At 40.1% G+C, this 22,877-nt stretch overlaps 1 protein-coding gene across 2 annotated transcripts in view; it reads left to right on the forward strand.

The window, feature by feature from the left end:
* The window catches only part of MTHFD1L (methylenetetrahydrofolate dehydrogenase (NADP+ dependent) 1 like), a 164,690-nt gene that overhangs the window by 65,071 nt on the left and 76,742 nt on the right, over positions 1-22,877 (forward strand). For both annotated transcript variants that reach the window (XR_012124317.1, XM_073219755.1), the window contains exon 20: positions 5,687-5,798. Coding sequence is in view for 1 of the 2 variants with exons in the window: in XM_073219755.1 (XP_073075856.1) it covers positions 5,687-5,798 (112 nt within the window). In the remaining variant the exon portion in view is untranslated. The remainder of the gene's footprint in view (positions 1-5,686; positions 5,799-22,877) is intronic.

Consider the following 22,877-nt stretch of genomic DNA (forward strand, 5'->3'; position numbering starts at 1 on the left):
TTGGTTTCACTCAAGCAAAACACTTAGTAAATGCTGCTGTGTATTTTCCAGGAAAGCGGGCTTTCCTTTACTTTTATAAGAATGTCGTTTTTGTGTATGAATTAGCCTGCTCTTGTCTTCATTCAACTGAAATTTTCTTATCAAAATATCTCAAGTTTAATCCAGTTTTTTAGGCACCGGTCTTGCTCATTTGAGGCAGTAATAGTCTAATTCCTTCCTCCTATCTAATGAAGTCCCAGGATTTGGGTGCAGACAGAGAGGCATACATGAGTTGGACTGACAAAAAAAGCAAGTGGGAGATCGGGGATTGAGGAAGCAGCGGTGTACTGGTATTTTAACAGCCAGCTCTCAGGGGGAAATCCCTGGTTTGTAGCATCTGCCAGTATCCATAGTGTAAATATTCCCACCATGACCAATTTCAGGCTCCCTTCTGGCTGTCAGTGAACAGTAGAGCTGGGAAGAACTACACACTGTCGGTTGTGCAAGTGGGCTATTTGTCCTCAAGCTGTCGTGGGACAAAGGTAGAGGTGACCAGAGGGTATGTACATTGGAGGAAGACATAGCAGAAAGACAAGCAGTATAACCATCCCATCCATTCATTCATTCAGCTGACAGGAAGTTTAGTTTAAGTGTATGTACTGCCTTTAATAATTGTGACCTCAGGCAAGTTTTAAAATAATATCAGCCTCTGTTTTCTCCCATGTAAAATGATGACAGTAACAGAAATTAACTTAGCAGGGTTATTATGAAGATTCAGTATTTATTTTACACAGAACACTGGCAAGCCTTGAGTAGGTGCTTAGGACACAGCAGTGAACAGCAAAGTCCCTGTTCTCCTGGGGCTTGCACTTTAGTGGGGGAGAGAAATAAATCAATACCTAATACATCAGCTGGTGGCAAGGTCTGAAGAAGAAAAATAAGAGGGAATGAGGAGGCAGAGTGATGTGGGGGTGTCCGGGTGGCGTCTGATGAGAGTGACGCTCTTCAGGGTGACACCTGAAGAGAGATGTGAATAAACCAAAACACTGAGCCATGTATGTATCTCAAGAACAGCTTTCTGGGCAGAGTGTAGCATTTAGTGCAAAGGCCCTAATGCTCGGGCCCCAATACGCTTCACAGTCGAAGAGCTCTGGCAGAGAGCAGGGGGCCAGATCAAGACAATACTGCAGCAGACATGGAGCTGAGGGTCCAAAGTGGGGTGGGCTCCAAGCTGGGGAGGGGAGAGCACCCTTTAGGCAGGCGTCCGCCTCCCGTGGCTTGAGTTCCTCTCCTGATAACTCCATCAGTGTGCAAACATGCTCAGATACAGCCATCTCAAAAGGAAACAAACAGTTCCAAAAACCTCCCGGGGCCCCATATATCCATCGAGCTACTGTGCCATTTTTCTGCTCCCCTCACAGTGGGACGTTGCTTTTTGTTCCTGGGGTCTCCTCTTTCTCACCTCGTCTCCTCTCCCAGTCGCCCTTCTCCTGACTGCTCCTGTCAAGATCACCTGTCCCTCCATGTGACCGAGTCTTGGTTTCTCCTTCCTTATCTGTGTGACTGCTCGGTGGGGTCTCATGCAGCTGACTCTCCTTCTGGAGCCCCTGATTCTGACGTCCGTGGCACGTCACTCTGCTGGACCTTCTCACTGGCCTCCCCTCCATCTCCTTTGCTGTCTTCTCAGCCCAGCCTGTAAATGTTGGATGGTCTGAGCCCTCATACCTCCAGCCATGCTCTCCCCCAGCATCAGCCTCTGGATGGCCCCCAGGCTCTTGCTCTGAATCTCCTGACCTCAGAGTCTCAGCCTGGTAGGTGTGCATATCAGGAGCCACCGGGAGGGGACAGGCCTTTCAGACCGATGTATAAACAGGCGCTTTGATTCCCAGCCACCTGCGACTTCCTCCCAGCTTGCTCCTTCCCCCAAATCTAGTCCGTGGTTTGAGCCTAAACCCTAGGAATCGTCCTGGAGGTCCCCTCCCTGTCCCACTGCCTCTGCGCCTGCACAGACATTCTCCTGAGGGGTCCCTGACCTGTCTGCTTCTCTTCGTGCCTCACCCACTAGCATGACCCCCCTCCCACCTGCCCCGCTGCCACGGCCTCCCCGTTTGTCTCAGCGTTCCGTCCGCTATCTTCCAAAACCCTTCCTCTGTCAGCAGCCAGAGATCTCTAAACCCCGAATCGGGTCCTGTTAACCTTCCTGCTTAGAGTTCTTGCGTGGTCTCCCCTCATCCTCCTGTGGCCTGGTCTGCTCCACCCAAGCCCCCTCGTCCCCCATCCTCACCCTCTCCCTGCCCAGGCCTGCTCCATGCAGATACCACCCCGGACACACCTCCTGGTCACAGGCATCGGGCTCCTTCCCATCCTTCAGGATTCAGATCCTTTAAATATCAGAGAGGGTGTCCAGGAGCTGAGTCCAGCTCAGCCCCAGTCACCCTGTCCTGCCACCCTCTTGTTCTCCACACACCCAGAACAGGATCTGAGGGCTTCTTGCCTCCCCCCAAGAGCAGGATCCTTTCGCCTGGTTTACCTCCGCATCCCCAGCTCCCACAAAGTGCCTCACCCAGACGGGTAGTCACTAAACATTTGTTAAATAATTAAATGAACACTAAGCATTTTTACTATATTGCACCTAGAAATGCATATTTGTTAAATAACTGAGTGAGAAAAAATTAGATTAAGAGGCATGATATTGTTTCCTCATAACACTTCCCCCTCAAAAGTGAACACATTATTATTATTAGGGGTCATCAGTTCATTGTCTTAAATAATTATCTCTCTTAAATTAAAAAATCAATTGTACCTTTAAGATATATCCCATTCTAAAAGTTTAGTTTCCATTTGGGGTATGATTTAGTGGGCTGGGCTGCTCCTAAGTAATTCTTACTGAGCCACATTTATGTCTTTTTTCATTTAAGCCCAGGCCATTTTGTCACTACTTGAAAAGACCATGAGCATTGTTTTAAAAATAAACAGAGCATTCAGTTAAATATCCACATGTACGAATGAACGAACTCTGCTATCTGGGTCCTCAATAGTCATTCCAGACTAACCTGGCTAATCGGTGACACTAGGAATCTCCATCGGCATGTAATCTGAAAATCATGGATCAGTGTACAGACTCTGTTTGAGTGCGAATTTGTGAAATCACCTGAGTGTCAGTCTCATAGCAAGTTAGCAAGGGTTACCATGCTGCAGCTCGCCAGGAGACCCGTACTTCTGAGCCCTGGCTGCACATTCGAATCTCCTGACCACCCAGACCAAGTGAACCACAGTGCCAGGGAGGTCAGGCCTGGGTGTAGCCAGGCTAAGAATGTCCCCATGGAAGACTTAAAATCAAGAGAGCAAAATGGAAAGATCTTAACATTTTACCGTAAGATAGCCATATGTAGTATTGAGAGAAACACCTATGTGAACTATCTAGTATGGCAGCCACTGGCCACACATTATTTCAATCTAAACTAGTTTAAATTAGTAGTTAAATTTAATTTTTCAGTAATACTAGTTACATTTCTATTTGCATATTTTTTCATGAAAAATTTTTTTCTTATTAGCTGGATTTTATGTGCTCAGCAGCCACATGTAGATAGTGGCTATTGTATTGATTGGGCAGATACAGAATATTTCCAACGTTATAGAACATTCTTTTAGACAAAGCTCTTTTAGAGCTCTGGCAAACAGATGAGTAATTGAAGTGTTATCTTATGAAGTGTTTAAAAAGTCCATTGTGGGGAATATCCACAGCTTTATTATCATGAGAAGCCAAGATAGTTCCTGCATTACTTTCCTAAGTGGTCTGCATATAAAACAAAATACCAAACTCATGATAAATGTTTTTATATCTTTGGATTAGTCTTAGAATTTTTTTAGACAAAATATTTAATTCAGTGCCGTATCATGTAGCTACAGACATCACTTGAATGTGTGAGCATGTGTGTCTCTGTATTTGAATGTCTGCAATGATGTTCTACAAATTCTGCCATCCAAACTCATTACTAGGAGTCCCCAAACCATGTCTAATACTACTTTAGTGATTAACCCATTGTGTGGCCTTTAATTTAATTTTAAATTAAAATTAAAATGCTGCTGACCCAGTCCTGAGAGTTTTCTCAGTAATAGTGATGTGCTTATGCTGATCCAGCCACACATCCTGTCCCCTGACCCCCTGGAGACCAGAGTCCAGGGCTCCTCAGGCAGATGGCCACAGTGAGGGTTGCAGGATGTAGAGTTGTGAAGCTAGCCACCCAACCAAGGACAGCGCCTTGACGTTTTCCCCACTGAACTTTTCCCAACTGCCAGGTTCCCACAGGCAACCACATTCTAGGACCGGCAAGGTCCGGAGGTGGTGGAGACAATAAGGTCTTTTAGACAGTGTTTTCTTCAGAGCACTTAGAGGGTTTATCTGGATAGAAGTGAGAATTTATAGAAAGGTAGGCAGAGAACTAGACCGTAAACACACGTATATAACAAATATCCGCAAGCATGTACATTTGGGTGTCACCGTCCCAGCTTTATTTATTTATTCTCACATAGGTAAGGCCATACAAAGGCCTTATCAGGACCCTTTTATCGTCCCTTCTGAGGACTTCGGAAGAATAAATAGAGAATTCACAGTGTGGCTTTGGTAAACTGTCTTTCTCATTCTCAGAGATGATTTTTGTTTCACTTCCTTTCTTCCTGCTTTTGTTCAATTTTCTCATCTTTGAAACACGCTCAGCTCACAGGCCATCATAGTCCCTGGGAATTTCCCATGGCTCCTGGCCCCCTGCATCAGCCCCTGGCTTCCCCCATGTCAGTGAAAGGGCAGCCTGTATTTTCACAGGTGGACCATGGCTTCATAGACACAGACCCCAGGGGCCCTGGCTGGGCTCTGAATAAATGTGAACATTTTAATGCATGTGGACAAATTATTTTAGATAGTGCTACAGTGTGTTCTGACTGGTAAAGGAGAAGTATAGAAATGGCATTATAGATGAATCTATTGACAGATTTTGTTTAAAGTGTTAAAATCTGAAGTTTCTGATAACTTCCTCATTTTGGTTTCTTTTACTTTTTTATAAGAATTACTCAAGCATTTTACCAGGAGTGAAATTTTTCTTCACTTTTATTGTCTCAGTAACCTGATTTTTAACATGTAAGACAGCCAAACAGTGAGAGAGACCTCAACAGAATTTTTAAAAATCGGAACAAATTTATTACTCTAACTATGAAAATGGCCTATGATAAACTTTTAAGCCTTATTAGTTGCTCTGCCATACTCCCACAATTCATTGATTATATTGGGTTTTTTGCTTATTTTAGATTTTTCTTGAAGTAATTTATTTCCTAATTAAAAGAAAAACATTTAAATAAGCCTCTTAGACATCAAGGATATGATTCCATTCTTCTTAAAAATACAATGCAGAATAATATGAAATAGATTAAATAGCTTATTTCATGGTCAGTGAGGCAGCTAACATAGTGGGAAACAACTGATTCTTTCAGCCTTTTCCCCAACTCAACATTAAATGTAGAATAACACTGTTGTGGAATACTCAGGAAATTTGGTCTTTTGAGAGAGTCAGGGTGTTCTAACTTTCTTTGAGAGCATTTGTGCATTAAATATGCATCCTTAAAATCTGAATGGCTTAGGAAAGTCTTTAATTACCCAGCAGTCTCTCCCAGCGCTTGTCTTTCGGGGTTTTAATTTGTCCCTCAACTTCCCTAGGGGACCCCTGTATTTGTGCATGCTGGCCCCTTTGCTAACATCGCCCACGGCAACTCCTCAGTGCTGGCTGACAAAATTGCCCTGAAACTGGTTGGTGAAGAAGGATTTGTAGGTAAGTCATTTATTTTAAAGTTAGTTGTTGTAGACTATGGAACAGATCTAAAAGATGATGACTGGAAGAGAGTGAGACCCAGACTGACCTGAAATATATTCTTTTGGACCTAGCTTTCACCAATGGTCTCAATATTGGAAAAGTCCTGAGGTCTGATCTATACTAGGGAAGTGATGTTGTGGTTGAACCATAGAGTCTGATATCAGGTATATATGAGTTTGAATATAAGCCCTGACTCCTGCTAGCTGAGGGACCTTGGACATATTTTAATGGCCTCAGCCTCAGCTTTCTCACCTACATATAATATGGTGATTGTAATATTGTGTAAACTATTTATTGGGAACCTGCCATATATAAGGTATGCTAGTCAGAGGTGGGGTACATAGTAAGCAAAACAGCTAGCCCCTGCCTTTGTGGAATATACCATCTAATGGTGTATATAATTTAATAGAAGAAAGGGCTCATTAAATGTTAGCCATTAACTTGAATAAAATCATTTAGCTCTTCCTCAAATCAGGGTTTTTGTGGCCTGATGGCAGGAAGGTTCTCAATCATTTAGAGTTTGAAATTTTAACTAGTAGGATTTCAGACTTTTTGCTGCTGTCAAGCTCTCCTTTGTGGTACCTGCTTCTTTGGCTTTTGTTTTATGTTCCAGCCAAAGAGAAGGGGCACAGGCCGTGGAGTTTGCTCAGTCAGCGGCCAGCCCCAGTCCCACCCATGGTGTTAAGGCAATGAGACAACAAAGGGCAAACAAACAGGTGTTTGTGGAATAGCACCTTAGTTTGATATCTGAGCAATAACTGACAGATTTTCACATGCCAACAGATAATTTCTATTTACCATGTCAGTGCCTGTAATCAAGTCTAGTAAAGCTTCCTTCACACTAATCCAATTCAGAAGTGAGTTATTTTGCTAGAAAAGGTTCTGCTGGGCAAAAGAACTTAGCTCGGCATTTTTATGCTTGGCCATTATTAAAAAGTTCATTCAGGGTTATTGAGACTATTTTAAGAATTCCTTATGGACATGCAGTCAAGCTCAAATGAGGATTTATGTAGTTCATTCTTCAAAGGTCTTTATTATACAGTTCTGATGTACTTTGCAACTTCAGTACCCAGTCCACTGTGAGAGTGGCTAGGCATGCCATCTAAATGGATTTGCTCGATTGATCATGGCATAATTGTAGAGCTAATGGACAAGGAGGCTGGGTAAGGGCAGGCACTGGAAAGTTGGGTGCTTATGTGAAGGAGGTTCTAATGCATCAACTCCACAAATCAAAGAGCTTCTAGAGGGAAGCACTCTATTTTATGCTGACAAAGCTCTCTGCCTCTGTACCAATCCATACTTTGTCAACACATATTTATAAAATACATGATATCATAGCAAAGCATCTTTAAAGGTACATGCTGATGATGTATGAAAAATATACTAGCTCTCTCTGTGACCTTGGACAAACCATTAGCCTCTCTGGCATGTCCCTTACTGACAGTCTCAGGAGAAAAGTGAAAAGTTGGATCAGGTGAAGAATTGAATGTGGATAGATAACCATGGACCGTGAGTTAGAAGCTGTGGGATCAGAACCCTTACAGATAGTCTGACCTGAGGCAAGTTACTTAACTAGGGCTCAGTTTGTTCTTTTGATAAAAGGAGAAAACTTGCAGTATTTTAATGAGTAGTATCAAGTGAGGAATTGCTTTGTAAACCATAGAGAAATATGCAAATGTTAGTGATTATGGTAATAATTTCAATGATCTCTTCTAGTCTGAGAGGCTGTAAGTGGCAGTGGAAATCTGTCCATTGTCAGATGGTTTAGAGGGCTAGCTCTAGAGTCAGAGTATCTGGCCCAACCCCTTTCAGATTATGTAACTTTAGACAAGTTAACTCTTCTGTGCCTCAGTTTCCTTATCTGTAAAACAAGGAATTTAGTAGGACTTGCTTCATAGGTTTGCAGTGAGGATTAAATGAGACCGTGCATGTCAGTCCTGGCATCAGCTGACACATGGTGAGGCTCTGTAATTCTTAGCCAGTCCTCGCTACTATTCCTCCCACTATTGATACATGCCTAATAAAGGTTAAATTTCCTTTTCATTTAGCTTATTTACTTATTTTTGGATAATGATTTTATTTTTAACTGTGGTAAAATAAAGATAACATAAAATTTATCATTTTAACCACTTTGAAGTGTACCATTTTGGTAGTGAAATACTTTCACATTATTGTGCAACCACCATCCACCTCCAGGACTCTTTTCATCCTGCAGAAGTGAAACTCTGTACCCATTAAATGACATCTTCCCATCCTCCATCCCCCCAACCCATGGCCACCACTCTTCTACTTTCTGTCTCTGAGTTTGGCTATTGTAGATACCTCACAACAATATTTGTCCTTTTGTGGCTGGCCTATTTCACTTAGCATAGTGTCCTCAAAGTTCACCCATGTTGTCTGTAGTATGTGTTCAAGTTTCCTGACTGCTCAAGGCTGAATAACACTCCAGTGTGTTCGTGTCGCATTTTGTTTATCCGTTCCTCTGTCTGTGCATACTTAGGCTGCTCTGCCTTTTGGCTCCCATGAATAATGCTCTATGAACATGGTATGCAGATAACTTTTAATAAAATTACTTTAAATATATAAAGATTACTCTCCGGTATGTATAACTGTGTGATGACAGTGACTTACAGAAATACGTGTAGACCACAGGACTTAAGATGTACAGTGCTAACCTCTCATGAAGGTGGTATATTGATGCTGCAGCTCTGCTGAAATGCTAGAAGCAAAGCCAGCATATTGAATGGTGGGCACAGGGCACAGCCAAGAAACAGTGCCCTACTGCCCGTTGCCTGGTCAGGCCTGCTCTGTGGGCTGGTTCATTGCATGCCCTTGGATGAAATTTATGGTAGATCCTTCTCTCTTAATTAATATCTGGCCCCTCTAATATACAGGTATATATTTTTAATTCTTATGGTCACTTTCAGTCACAAGACTAGTCTCATTTTAATAAAAAATGTGTGTCCAGTCTTATATAAAAAATCAATAACTCCAAATTTTATTCAGATACTGGCTTCTCCTCTTCCCCACCTTGGGCCTGCCTGTGGATGTCAGTGGGAAGGGGCAGTGGCTCCTTTTCGATGCCCCCACTCCCATCACCTTGTACTTAGAATGCCTCTGGCCCTTCCAGGGTTGAAGCTTTGATTTGGTGGTACCCATCCAGCCTCAGTCCCACACTCTCAGCAAAAACCCTCTTGGCCGCATCTATTCAGACAGTCCTCTGGCTGGTTGACACATGGCCTCGGGCACCACAGACCTTCAGCCTCTGACCTACTATTGTTGGGACTGCAGGTACATCTCATGCAAGCTTCTTTTCTTCTTTTTTGTTTTTTTCAAGCTGTAGACATCTACTCACACCCCAGTCCACTCCAGGCAGACACACATTGAACCTTTCCAGTTGCCCTTCTAAATCCTCACTCACTAGCTTGAGGAACAGAGGGGCCAACTCCACATGCTACCTGCTCGCAGGCAGGGAGTAGGATTTGGCACCCTGATAACTTTCTTTGAAGAAATTCTTTCCCAGCTTCTAGGCTTGTCAGCTCTTACAAGTGATGGGCTAGGGATGCAGTACCTTTTTAAAAGTTTCTCTGCAAATGCTGCTAGGTTTAGCATCATCCTTTGGCATGTGAGCAGCTGTCACTGTTTTGGAGCCTCAAATCAAAAGAGCCCCAGTTTAATATTGTCCTACAGAAGATAAATGCAGTAGGCATAGGTTTATCTGAAGCCTGAGGAGAAATTATGTGCTTAGAAAAGTCATTGTTATATAGAAGACTGTCTCTCTTAAGATATAAAAACTTGAACCCAAAAGAAAAAGATTGATAGTTTGGGTTACATTAAAAATAAATTGTGTATGGTAAAGATACAAGATTTAAAAACAAGTGACAGATTAGGAGAAATCATTTACAGAGATAATAGACAAATGACTAGCGTCAAGGATTACAGATTAATTTTTTTTTAAGATGAATAGTCCAATAGAAAAATGGGGAGAGGGTTTAAAAAAGTAATTCACAGGAAAGAGAGCAATCTGACAGAATTTATGTCAAACTGAAAAGGAGCAAATGATCCAATACTTTCACTTCTATGTAGTACCCTAGAAAAGAAGTAACTGAAAATATATCTAAGTCCTTTGAAATAATTTACTCCTGTACATATTTATTGAGCTTCTTTCTGCTCTATGGCAAGTAATATATAGTAGGAGCTGGGAATCAGAGATGATTAAGACATGTTTCTCGCCCTCCAGTAATTTATAATGTTGTGTGAGAGACAAGCCCATAAATAGAATCCCAGTGATGAATACAATGCACTTATGAGATTAAGTATCACATTAATTAGCAAAGAACCTTAAAGAGATGATGCCCGTCTCTTAGAATTTTCTTCATACTACTGGTTTTGCTAAGGTACAGTCTAATTTTTTGTTCCACTCCAACACACATAAGGAAGAAAATCTGTTGTCTACTCTGCAATAACTGTTCCAAGATAAAGGAATCAATATTCCATTTAGACTTAAAACAGAGTGAAGTTTATTTAATTAATTGCACAAATTAGTCTCACCAGAGCAAAACCTTGCATGAGACTTCTGAGAAGAATTCTGTGCCTCCGTGATTTCTGTTTCTGTTTCTTCTTTACTTCACAGTCCTCAGGGGGCCCACCAGCCTCCATTTACTGCTGTAAAGGCAAACACTTCTTTAGCATCAAGTCCTAATCGTGTTATTTTTAAAAGAGAAAAAGGAAAGGAAAATAACATTGAGGTCCTAGGTTTTAAAAAATCATCTCATTTTTAAACTATGTGTGGGGATTTCAAACTTACACATGAAACATGGTTTTTAAAAATTGCTTTCTGTTAAGTTGTTTTCATTCCCGTTTCAAATGAATCCCTTTCATTCACTCTGGAATGCAGCGTACACTTACACATCTTTATAGTCAGGGATTCTTAACTGATGATCACCACCAGCCCTTCCATAGTCAACACAGAATTATATATGTGACTATCTATACTTTTTTTTTTTTAACCAGGGAAGGGCTCCACAATTCTCAGTAAATTCTCAAAGGGGTCCATGTCTCAAAAAAGATAAAGAATTGGGATCTGTATCTTACAGCCTAACGGATGTTGCCACCACTTAACCTTACTTTAAGGCGATTTGTGTGAAGTTTTGGTGGCCTTTGATGTTTCATCCATGTTGGACATTTCGCACCCTCATCAGAAGTGCTTGTCAAGAGTTACTAGCTGAGTCCTCTCCTTGCCATCTGTAGAAAATTACGCAGACCCAGGCTGTGTTCTGCAGGTGTCTGGGTGCATAGCATAAAGACAATGCTGTAGCACAGAAGGTAAGACCGATGCCCAATGAAAGCATGCACTGCACTTTGCCTTGAACATTTCAGGATTAGGACTAGAGATCCGAATGAATAGCCATATCTATTCCAAAATAAACTGAGTAGGATTGGAAAACAAAGTCTTGTTAATGTTTTCATTACAAATGCTCCCATTCTCTTAGCTGTTCCCAAGCCCCAGGCCTGTGCTCAAGCCACCACACACATTCTCACCTAATCCTTAAAATAGTTCTGTGGAGTGAGTGTTCTTATCCCCATTTAGGTGGTTATTATCCCCATGAGGCAGTTGAAACTTAGGGAGGTGATTACGGTACATGTCCACCATCACTCAGCCAGAAAGCAGGTAGGGCTCCCTCCCACCAAACCTGTTCTGCCTACTGTGATTTCCTCATTTCATCTGGTTCCCATCCACTGTCGTTACGAAATAATTCGGTTTAGATGACCTACCTGCAGCAGATGGTCACAACCGAAAATAGTACCAGCCAGTATATACTGTGCTGATATATAATAATGTGTGCCAACAGTGGTGAAGTACTTCCTCTTTTTTTTTTAAATGTTCTTCCTCTCTCCTCATTACTTAGAAGGTCTTTCTCCTTAACATACTGCTAATTAAAGGTTCTTACTGAGTTCCACTCTGACCACAGTCTCATGCACCCCTCACTCCACATCCTTGAGTTTAAGTTCTGCTTCTTGGAATTCAGGAAACTTGCTGGCAGCTACACCCAGTTACACACTTGTTCTGTGTTTCCATTTCTATTGCCATGAAATTTTAAATATTCTTTCATTTTCATGGAAGAGAACCAGACCAAACTAAACCTTCCTATAAAATATTCCACCCTTAAAATCTGACGTCAAGTTGACTTCCAGCTTTCAAAGCTCTAATTCCAGACCTCACTCTGTTTACATTATTTAGAAACACTGATCTCAGCCTATGCTCCATATTTCTTGATACTCCTAATTTTTTTCTCTAGTGATGATATTTGTAATTAAACCAAGGATGAGAAGTGTTGAATTATTGGAGACCCTGATGGAAGGTCGTATAGTAACCTTCAGGAAATAACTTGGATCACCAGGAGTGTTCTTTAACCTATATATTCAGGAAAGCCGAGTAAGGGAAGTTTTTTGTTTTAATTGTCCCAGGAATTTCGATTTCTCTTGTGTAGCTTGGGGCCTCATCTCATTCTCTTCTCACTCTGTGCTGGCTTCTTTTTCACCTTACCTCCCTCTTCCCACACTTTTGAATAAAGTAGCCCTCTCTCCTTTCATCAGTGAGGCTCCTGCCCTTAAAAAATAACTAAATAAAGTGAAATATTCTGCATATACAGTATCCAGACAAGTATGAAGATTAATATAACAAATACCTATGTTCCCACTCTGCAGCTGTGCCATATCATTTGTTCCCACCCTGGCAGCTGTGCCAAAATCATAGCATATTGCTGTGTGTGTTTTACTTTTTTTGTTTTCTTAAATAAAACATGAGATACAAAGTTGAGGTCTCCATGACTCCCTCCCTGATCCCTGCGCTTTCCTCTTCTCTAGAGGAAGCCACTCTCCTGTTTGGGGAGTTAACATTTCCGGGCTTGCTTTTGTAATTTTATCATGTGAGTATGTATCCACAGAAGATCTACAACAGAGACTCTCAAACCTTCCCCATTTATGACATGCCTAGGGTCTCAGTCATGTTTTCCAAGCCACGTCAGGTCAAAAGAAATACCTGATGCTTTCATTTATGGAACTGTTAGGTCCAAACAGCTTAATGGAGATTTATGTCCTAACAACTTAGGAGCTGTCTGAAAAAAAAGAATACATATAAATTGAAAGAAAAAAATCATATTTCATTCATAAATAGCCACCATAGCTAATTAATGAGATATGTGTCCTTGTCGGGCTCTGGCTTCCAATCCTTGGATGCATTTGCCACTTTGAAACTCATTTCCTGTTCCCCATTGGTTTTCCTACAATTTTTGCTTTTACTGCAGCAAATGCCAAAAAGGTGGCTTCACAAATACATGGTATCATTGAAAGGAATGCAGGGCAATGTTGAATGCAAATGTTGAAACAGTGAACTACCTCTCAGTGTCCAGCGGACATCAAGTATTACTGCATTTCCTTCCAAAATGTTAACTATCCTACGGCTCCTCTGTGTTCACTGCAGTGCCTCAGGACACCTCGGCACATACATTGGGAGCCATAATGTGCAGCATATTTTTATAGTATCTTTATATGTTTTAAATTTTTTTGTATTAATAACGGTTACTATCTTCCCTGTGCTGTAACAGGGATCAGCAGACTTTTTCTATAAAGGACAAGATAATAAATATTTTAGACTTTGTGAGTCATAACATCTCTACACAAGTACTCTGCTGCAAAAGCAGCCATAGAGAAGACATAAATGAATAGATTTTATTCATGTACACTGACATTTGAATTTCATGTAATTTTCACATGTAATGAAATATTATTCCTCTTTGGACTTTTTCAAACACTGAAAAAATATGAAAAAAATAAAGTGATCGGAGGGTTGCAGACAAAACAAAATCAGGAGGCATGCAAGCCATAGTTTGCCAACCCCACTCTATAACTTCCTTATTTTTGTTCAGTGTTACATTTCTGTGTTTATCCAAGTAGCTGTGATCAAATAAGTGTCATTTTACCCACAGCATAGTCTTCCTGGCATGAATGTAGCACATGTATTTGTGCATTCTTCGCTGAGGGGCAGTAGATTAACCCAGTGTTCTGTTACAAATGAGGCTGCAGGGAGCATCCTTGTTTATGTCTCTGAGAATTTACACAGAAAGTTTTCTAGGGTCTATACCTAGGAGTGAGGTTTTGGAAGTTTTAAGTATGCTCAGCATCAACTTGATAAAACACAATTGTTCTTCAAAGTCATAGCAATTTATATGACCACCAGTCATTTATGGGATTTCTGATTTCTCCACATCTTTCCCAACATTTGTATTACTAGATTTTTTAAAGTCTTGCCAGTCTGATGGTAGTGGTTTGCTATTTCATTATAGTTGTGGTATAAGCATATTTTGGGACATTTCAGAGCATTTGTGAATTGCCTGTTTTTTTGGGGGTTGTTGATCTTTTATTAATTTATAATAGCCTTTATATATTCTGAATAAGGATACTTTCCCATTATGTGTTATAAATATCTTCTCCCATGTGTGGCTTATCTTTTAAATGTGTTCATTGTACCTCTACTCTTTCTATTCTTTTTCGTCATGATTTCTGCTTTTGGAGTCATAAGCATCATTTCTATTGGCTTATAAAGCGTTGCCTCTTACATTAAGGCCTGTAGTCATCTGAGAATTTACGTTTGTTTATGGTGTCCCTTTTCCTTCATTTCGACAATTTGTGAAACTTCTTCTTCCTCAGTGGTTCTTTCAGAGGCGGTTGTCAGCCCCAGTCCAAAGAAAGGGCCAGGAAGCCTCAGATCACAATCAGTCGGGAGATCAGCCAGTGCGCTGCAGTGTGTCAGGCCAGTGCAGGGACCCGGCAGCCGTTGGCTGTGCAGACCAGCATCGGGAACTGCTTTTTAATCCACTCACCCTGGCTTTGCGAGGGTCACCCTCTACCTTGCTTCCCGAGGAAGAAGCGCCTAGGGGGTCATTTCTCCAGCAGCTTCCAGCCGTGGAGATGAGAGCTTTCTTCTGGAAGGGGCTCCAGGCCTCATCTCTCCCTCACTTCACTGTTGATGCTGAGCTTCACTCAGCAGCAGTACCTGGTGTTTCTAGAGAAGTGAAGATCTCCATCCTTACCACCTATGTGGATCTTATGTTGTCTAATTCTGAACATTTGTCATAAAAGGGCCCTTAGAACTTTGAAAAGAAAGAGTCTAATCTTGTGACCAGTTCTACATTGTCTATTTACTTTTCTATTTTTGCAAGATATTTTGAATAAAATTCCTTTTCCTTTGCCTGGAATACTTCCAGTTTATCTATTTGATTATTATTTGTACTGATAGTATGTTCATTAAATATGAATTAATCCAAAAGTTGTTTCTGAGATCAGGAAGAAAGAACCTTTACTAGTCAGGATAATAGAGATTGCTTTTTTGATCTGACTCAGCAGGAAAAGGAGTACATGGTGATAGCAGTTTTCTAGCATTGATGTTCAGAAAAAGAATACAAAACAAATGCATATAATGTAATTGCAAAATGTTTTCCCCATTTAATGTAGTAAAGTAACTGAAGACTATTTAATTAGTTTCTATCTTAAATAATTTATATTTTTAATTTAATTTCTATTTACTTTTCTCGATGGTACATTTAGGATAGTAAATTATTAGGAAGCATTCCTCCTCCACTGTCCCAGTTCTCTGTCTCCCACTAGAAGTGCGAACCATCCTAAGATTGTGTATTGATGTTCAGGAGTTTTTTGGGGTTTGTTTTGTTTTGTTTTTTTAGTTATTGCATGTAAATTACATATATTCTTTTGCATATGTCAACTATTTAATAAAAAAATTTTTTAGACCTAGGAATGGTTAGGATTTCTTAATTATTGGCCGCCAAATTTTACAAACTGATCTTCTAAAGCTTCAAAGGAATTTAAGTTAGACAGATATTTTTTTCTTCATATTTTGGATGATAGAGTTTATTGGTCATTTTCAGCTATATATGCTGAAAATCACAATAATGGAGATCATTTGTTTGAGAGCAGCCAAGCAATCAGAGTCCATGCTCCAGCCACCTGGGCTGGAATGGCCCTCTGCCCTGTGCTGTGTGAAATCTTGGTACATTGCTTAACTTCCCCAGATCTCGGTTTCTCCAGTACCTACCTCAAAGCTTGTTCTAAGGAAGAAGTGCAGTAATGCTGGAAAAAGCACAGACTCTGGCACAAACTGAGAAATGGATGCCACCTGCTGTTACCACCATAAGATGTTGAGGATCTTTTAAGATAAACCTTCATGACTGCTAACCCATTCTTTCAAGTGAAGAGTACTTGTGCGAGTACCCTTGTTAAAGGGAAGCTTATAAAGCAGTCAGGGTTCTGACAATGGAAAACACTACTGCTTATGCCCCTTCTCATGCAAAAGTATCTAGGACTGTTGTTCATTGGGGGCACCTGGGAGATCTATGGGGCTCTGATTGCTTCAAACAGTCTCTTTTTGGTTTGGGGACTCCTCTAGAAGGCCTTGTTTATACTGTTTCATGGGTACCATGCTGTGTCGTTTCTCTTAATAGGGAAAAAGCAGGGTGCACTGGAACCCGGCAGATTCGCAGGAGTGTGATATCATCCCAGTGCATTTCTTGCTTTTGCCCAAGCTTTATGCTAGTCTGGAATGCAGAACCAAAGAAACTTAAACACAAAAACTGTTAACAAACAATTCAGGGAGTCTTTGCAGTGGCATTAAACAATAAAATTAAAAACATATGGTCTTAAATTCAACTGGCATATGTAACATCTCAAATATACTCTTGGTGCCAAAGGGGATGCTAATCAAAACATTAGTGATCTGGCTCCTTATTTGGGAAAAACTATCACTGCCAAGGGGAGAGAGATGGAAGGCAAAACATCTTGTGATTTCAAAGAGTAGCTGAGTCATTTAGCATATGCTACTTTCAGCCATCATGGTGGAGTCCATGGGTCCATATAATGCAGCATCTGATTATACTCTAAATTTATTCATTTTAATGAAAGTGCTGTTACATAATACAGAACCTAGTTGGGCAGCTTTAATAAATGTATGTGCTTTGGTTGAATTTACAACCTGTGTTCTGAAGTCAGAATATCATCTCAGGCCCCAAATCAAGGACTCTCATTAAAAAGTTAATAATGAAATAAACTAACTTGCATTATAATGTAACCTTTAAATTCTAACAGTTATTATAAGGACTCCCAGGACCTAAAGCTTACCTGTATGTGCCATACATTTGCCATGCCAAATGCATTATGTGGAAAAAGAAACAGAAACAAAGCTTTTGACCTAAAAGTCTTTTTATTTTCCCAGTACTGAAATAACAGGACAAATGTTTAGAATTTACAAAAATAATGTGGTACTGTGTTGTGTGTGTATATAGTCTTCTTTTACCTGCCCTTTTCATTTAATATTAGATATCTGAGATTCATCCAAGTAGTTGCATCCAGCAACTGTGAATATATCCCAATTTGTTTATCCATTCTCTCTCAACAGATATTTCAGTTGTTTCCAGTTGTGCTATGAAAGCAATGAGTGAACCCTCTGTTTTTATCTCCTGGTACACTTGTGCAAGAGTTTAACCTAGGAAAAATATAAAATGTCAGTAACATCCTTCATATGCATGATATAAAACAGTTTACCAATAACTTCCCTTTCATAAAATAATACTCCAACTGCTTAGAAGAATCTGAAAATGTTCATAAGAAAGAAAATAGAAACCATCTCTAATATGTCCCATCCTGCCTCTGCTCAACCCCTCCAGTGTTTTGTATCTCTCAGAATAAAACCAAACGGAATCCTTTCCTTCCCTACCCCTCTAATCTCATCTCCTGCCCAGGCCGCCTGGTGTATGTGCTCCCTCTCCAGGGGTCCTTTCCTCTCCCAGCTTCTCATAATCACGTGGCGTGCTCCCTTGCTTCACTCACATCTCCGCTTGACTGTCACAGAGGACTAGTGTGCGCGTTCCTGCTGGACGAGCACTGCCGTCTCCCAGCACTGGTCCTCTGCTGCTGCCTCCTCCGGGTGCGTGCGCACTGGCACTCCCCACTAAACATACATCCACTAGAGCACTGCGACTTTTCCCTTTTGTTCATTGATATCCTCAGCTTCTGAGTAAGTATCTAATAACTGTCTCCTCAGTTCAGAGAACTCCATAGAGGCAGTGAGCAGCATCTGGAAACGTAAGATTGAAGACATGGGTTCTCGGGACAGCCCTGGCTCAAGTCCTGGCTCTATTCCACATCAGTTGCGTGACTTTGAGCAAGTTACACAGCCCCGTGTGTTCTCAAACCTAACACACCCATTCTCTCTCTTTGTATCAGACATTTGACTGTCTTGAGGTAAAACTCCTATGTACTATAACCTTCTACATATAATTTCAGAAAACAATATAATGTGGTAGTTCTGATATAAAAAAGATTTTGTAATAATACAGCAAGTATTTCAATATATATTGATTGCAAGAAATATTCCAGCTGTGCTAGAAGCTCTCTGACTGCTCAGGTGCTCATACATATACAGAGGAGGAGTGTAGGGGACAGACTCGGATGCAGGAGAATTAGGTATGTTAAGCACCTCTGATGCCACAAAAAGTTTCTGGCATTGGTAATGCAGTTTTCTGAGAAGTGCACAACTCTTGAAAAGAAAAAAGGTTTACCTTCCCTAGATGGCCACTCATTTGCATTCCTTAAAAATTCAGTGCATATTGGTATCTTGAAAAAATATTCTATTTTTATGTAAGACAGATTGATAGGAAGGTTCTAAGTTCATATAATCATGAACAGGTTTTTCAACTATTAGAATGTCTGAAGGGAAAATCATGTAGGGGCAGGGGGCAAATCTGTGTAGGACTGTCCTACATGTTGCAAGACGTCCAGCATTCTGGCCCCACCCGCCAAACACTGACAGCTCCTCCCAATCACTGAGTCAACCAGGCACACCCCCGGGATGCTGCCCCCTCCAGTGGAAGCTGACGACCCTCTGTGCCCTTGCTGTCTCGTGTGTAAAGCTCAGGGAAAATAACATGACCTGAAAATAACATGTACATACAAGGCAGCTTTATAGAAACAATGCATAAAGCACATGGGGCAGTTCCGGGCACGGATAAGTGTTCGCTAGTGGTGGCAAGAGTTTACCTTCCTTGAGGGTGTGCTGGGTGCTTTATATGTGTTTGTGTGTGTGTTAGAACGACCCGAACAGGTGGTCACCAGAATAGCCCCCTTTTACAGATGAGAAAGTGAGCATCACAGTGAGTGAGTAGTTTGCCCAAAGGCAAACTGCTTGTGCGAAGGGAAGCAGGAGTTTTAACGTCACCACCAAGCTTACTGCTTCCTAAGCGGTCGCTTTGGCTCCCTGCCTTCATCACAGAGCCCTGGGTGCAGTGCATGATGAGTACTAAATAAACTAAATAAATGTTTTGGGGATGAAAAACTATACACATGATTTTACTAAATGACTTGTCTACTGGGAAACATGTCTGAATTTCCTCTAGACCTTTTTTATGGCTAATAGAGATATTTGCCAGGTAGTTTGTTGAAGCAGTAATTAAATCATTTAATTGAAAAAGTAATTAAATAAAAGGAGTAAAGTTTGAAGGATGTCATGACTTTAGGAATTTCTAACCTGTCCGTGACTGCATTTGCAAAATGCAGATTTATTTTCAGGGAGCTAAAACTAGCCCATCTCCGCTTATGATTTATGTATATTCTAAATGATGTGCACGTGCTGTAGCTGCTTACCATCATGAAATGTGGAGTTAAAATAAGACCCTTGTCAAAACAATATCTTGCAGAGATTAGTGCTATGAAAGTAAATATAAAATGATGTTAAAATATGATCCAGAGGTTAAACTTAAGTTTTGAAATTCACAGAATGCATAGGCTTTTTGAGGTGTTTTTTTTTAATCCACTGTGCATTGACTTAAATTTATTATGTGATTGCTTTCTTACCCCATCTTTGCTGAGAACTTTCAGCCTGAAGAGTCAGATTACCCTTACCTGATACATTAGTTTAGAAAATTGCAGTTATTTGAGATTGTTAAGCTTTTACAGTATTTGGTATAATTGCAGTGTTGTACTATTCTTGTACAAAGAAAATAGAGTTTTGAGCAAGGAATATTAGGAAACTGGTCATTGCTAAAGAAACAGAGGTCTTTTGTGGGCCCCTTTTCATATTGTTGGGACAGGAAAATAAATATTGATTAGTAATACTTCTTAAAAGTCTCAACCTTTTACCAGCTTCAGTCACAAATGTTATTTTAACTGTTAATGCTTTGATACAATAATATCAATTTTTAAAACTACCTAAGTTTTACAAGAACTATGTAAGTTATAAAATACTTGGGTATCCAGTTCAAAGTAAAGCAAAGTAAAGAATCTCAATGGAATGATATAGAAAAACTTCATATAATAAAAGACTTTAAATAAAATTATTAAAACAGAAGTTATCGGCCTTGTATTAAATAGTGAACCCCTGAAGGCACACGTAATATATTCAGGAACACAGAAGATTTGCGATCACCACTATTATTCATCATTATTCTAGAAGTCCTAGATAAAAAAACCAAGAACAGTAACAAAGTATAAAACTGGAAAGGAAGAGATTTCCTGTTATTTATATATAGTATGATTGTCTAACTAGAAAATTCAAGAAATTTAAGTAATGAAAGTTTTAGTTTGGCCAGCTGGATGCCATATAAATATATAAATCTCAATATTGTTCCTTTATATCAGCAATAAGAAGTTAGATACTGCAATGTGAAAAATATCCTATTTATATATGTCCCCCAAACTATAAAATATGTAGGAATAAATGTAACAAGAAGTAAGAATGTAGGGGAAAAAATTACAAAATTATATTGAAAGACACAGCAAGACATGACAATGGTGAGACATGCACCATGTTCTTGAATGGGAATAATCAATATTCAGTAATGATCACACCTCTGTCAAGCCAACCTACAAGTCACCATAAAATCGTTCTGCCCTGCTGATGCTGTATAATACAGTCACAGTAAAAACTACGGAGAAAGAGAAGCTTCAAATTCAATAACAATATGTGTCTAGATTCTAGAAAGATAAATTCATAAGGATGGACAAAAAAATGTTAAAGAATAAGGGTGGTTGACTTGCCTTACTCAAGCTAACAAAATAAGGCAATAGTGCTACAATAATAAAGAGGGATAAACAAAGAGAGCTGGTATCAGAACATCCTAAGTGTCCTTAAATACACTTACTCCATTATATGTGGAAATTAATAATTTAGCAAAGATGGCATTTCAAGCAGTAGCAGATGGATGGATTTATGATTAAATGATGTGTGGACACTTGGCAGTTAATTTGAAAACTAACTCTTCTGTATCACAATATATTTAGAATAAAGGTTGAATTTTTAATGTGAAAATTAAAGTTCTAAGAAAAAAGTTTAATGTTATTGGTGTAACATCAAGGCTAGTGAAAAGAACAGATTTATATGGAACATGGAAAGATGTTCATGATATTGAATGTAAGAGAAATCAAATTGCAAAACAATATTTATAGTATATTTCTTGTTTTTTAAAAATTGTGAAATAAATATCTGCACATGTAATGAAAAGGTATAGAAGTATGTCATGATTACTTTTGCGTTTCTGTGGAAATGGGATCATGCTGACTTTTACTTACTACTTTATATGTTTTGGATATTCTTGAAATTTTTATAATTAATGTGTGTTACTTTTAGAATTTTTAAGAAAGAAAAAATGGACTTTAAAAATCTGAAGTAGTTTGACCTGCACAGTTAGGGAGAAATGTATTACAGAAAGAATATCAGAACGAGGAAATGAATACAGATGGAAAAGTATTGGTGGATTCTGGAATAGTTTAGCTGGAGTGTAAGATGTGAGGGAGATGAATTTTCATAGCTAGGTCAAGTCATTTTGGAGAGAAATAAGTGCTGATTTAAAATACTGTTCTTTCAGTTTCTGGTGGGGATAAATTGTCAGTTTTTACATAGTGGTCCTGGCAAGACTGTCTTGAGAAGATGGCATTTGAAGCAAGTCTTGAAGAATGGTTAAAATATAAACCAGTAAAGTTGAGAAGAGGGGAGAAAAGTCGGTATGTGTTCAAGGAATCACCAGTAGTTCAGCCAGCCTAGAGATGTGGCAGAGAAGACAGATTAAGGTATATTTTCAACATCCTTAAAATCACAGAGAAGAGTTAGTTTCTAATCCATGAGGACTTCCAGAATGATTTTTTTAGAGATTCACTGTTAGCAGGACTCCCCTTGAAGGTGGTGTTTCTTTGCACCACTACCTGCGCTATCAGAGAAGCTACTCTGCTTCCCTGAAGTAGTGTAAGTGAGACAAAGGAGAGGCCAGTCTTACATAATGGGGCTCCCTCCTACAGAAAGGGCTCAATTAGCAGTTAAAGATGTGGGTGCTGTCCAACCAGCAAAACTATTTCTGGGTAGCTCCACAAGGCAAGATTTCAGAAATGACACAAGTGAAAGAGCAGGCTGTGAAATCATAAATACAGCCTAACACATTTTTAAAACACAAAAACAACAGTGTTTTGTTTATGCCTTTGTACGTATGTAGGGTTATGAAAGCAATGACCTGGGTGTGCACCAGGTTCCTAGGAGGCCCTGACTCGGGGAAAAAGGAAGGTCACTGAGCTGGGCCTGGACGTGGAGCTCTGCACTGCACTACATCTTTGTAAAGGGAAAATAAGCATTCAGGGCAAAATGTTAATGTTGGTTAGTTATGAGGATGTGGAAGGGGAAATATGGGTGAGTAATTTAGGAGAGAGGCTGAGGCCAGAGCATGCATAGATTGGCATCCATCATTCGTGTGTGGTCAAGGCTTTGGTGTTTTTTAGAGCCTAAGTCTGGACGTGCATTGTCACGTTTAGTAGGTGGGCAGCTTGTGACGTTCTTTCTAGCAGGAGTGATGGTTTGTACATAGCCACACTCATTCATTTCCCTGGGGATGAATGCTGGAGATGTGGACAGTGCGTGACAGGGGCGATCATGCAGACCGAGCCAGGTGAGACTTGCTCTGCAAACTAAACTGTGAAGAGGGAGCAAGG

The sequence above is a fragment of the Manis javanica genome, chromosome 13 (assembly GCF_040802235.1).
Source record: "Manis javanica isolate MJ-LG chromosome 13, MJ_LKY, whole genome shotgun sequence".
Lineage (NCBI taxonomy): Eukaryota > Metazoa > Chordata > Mammalia > Pholidota > Manidae > Manis > Manis javanica.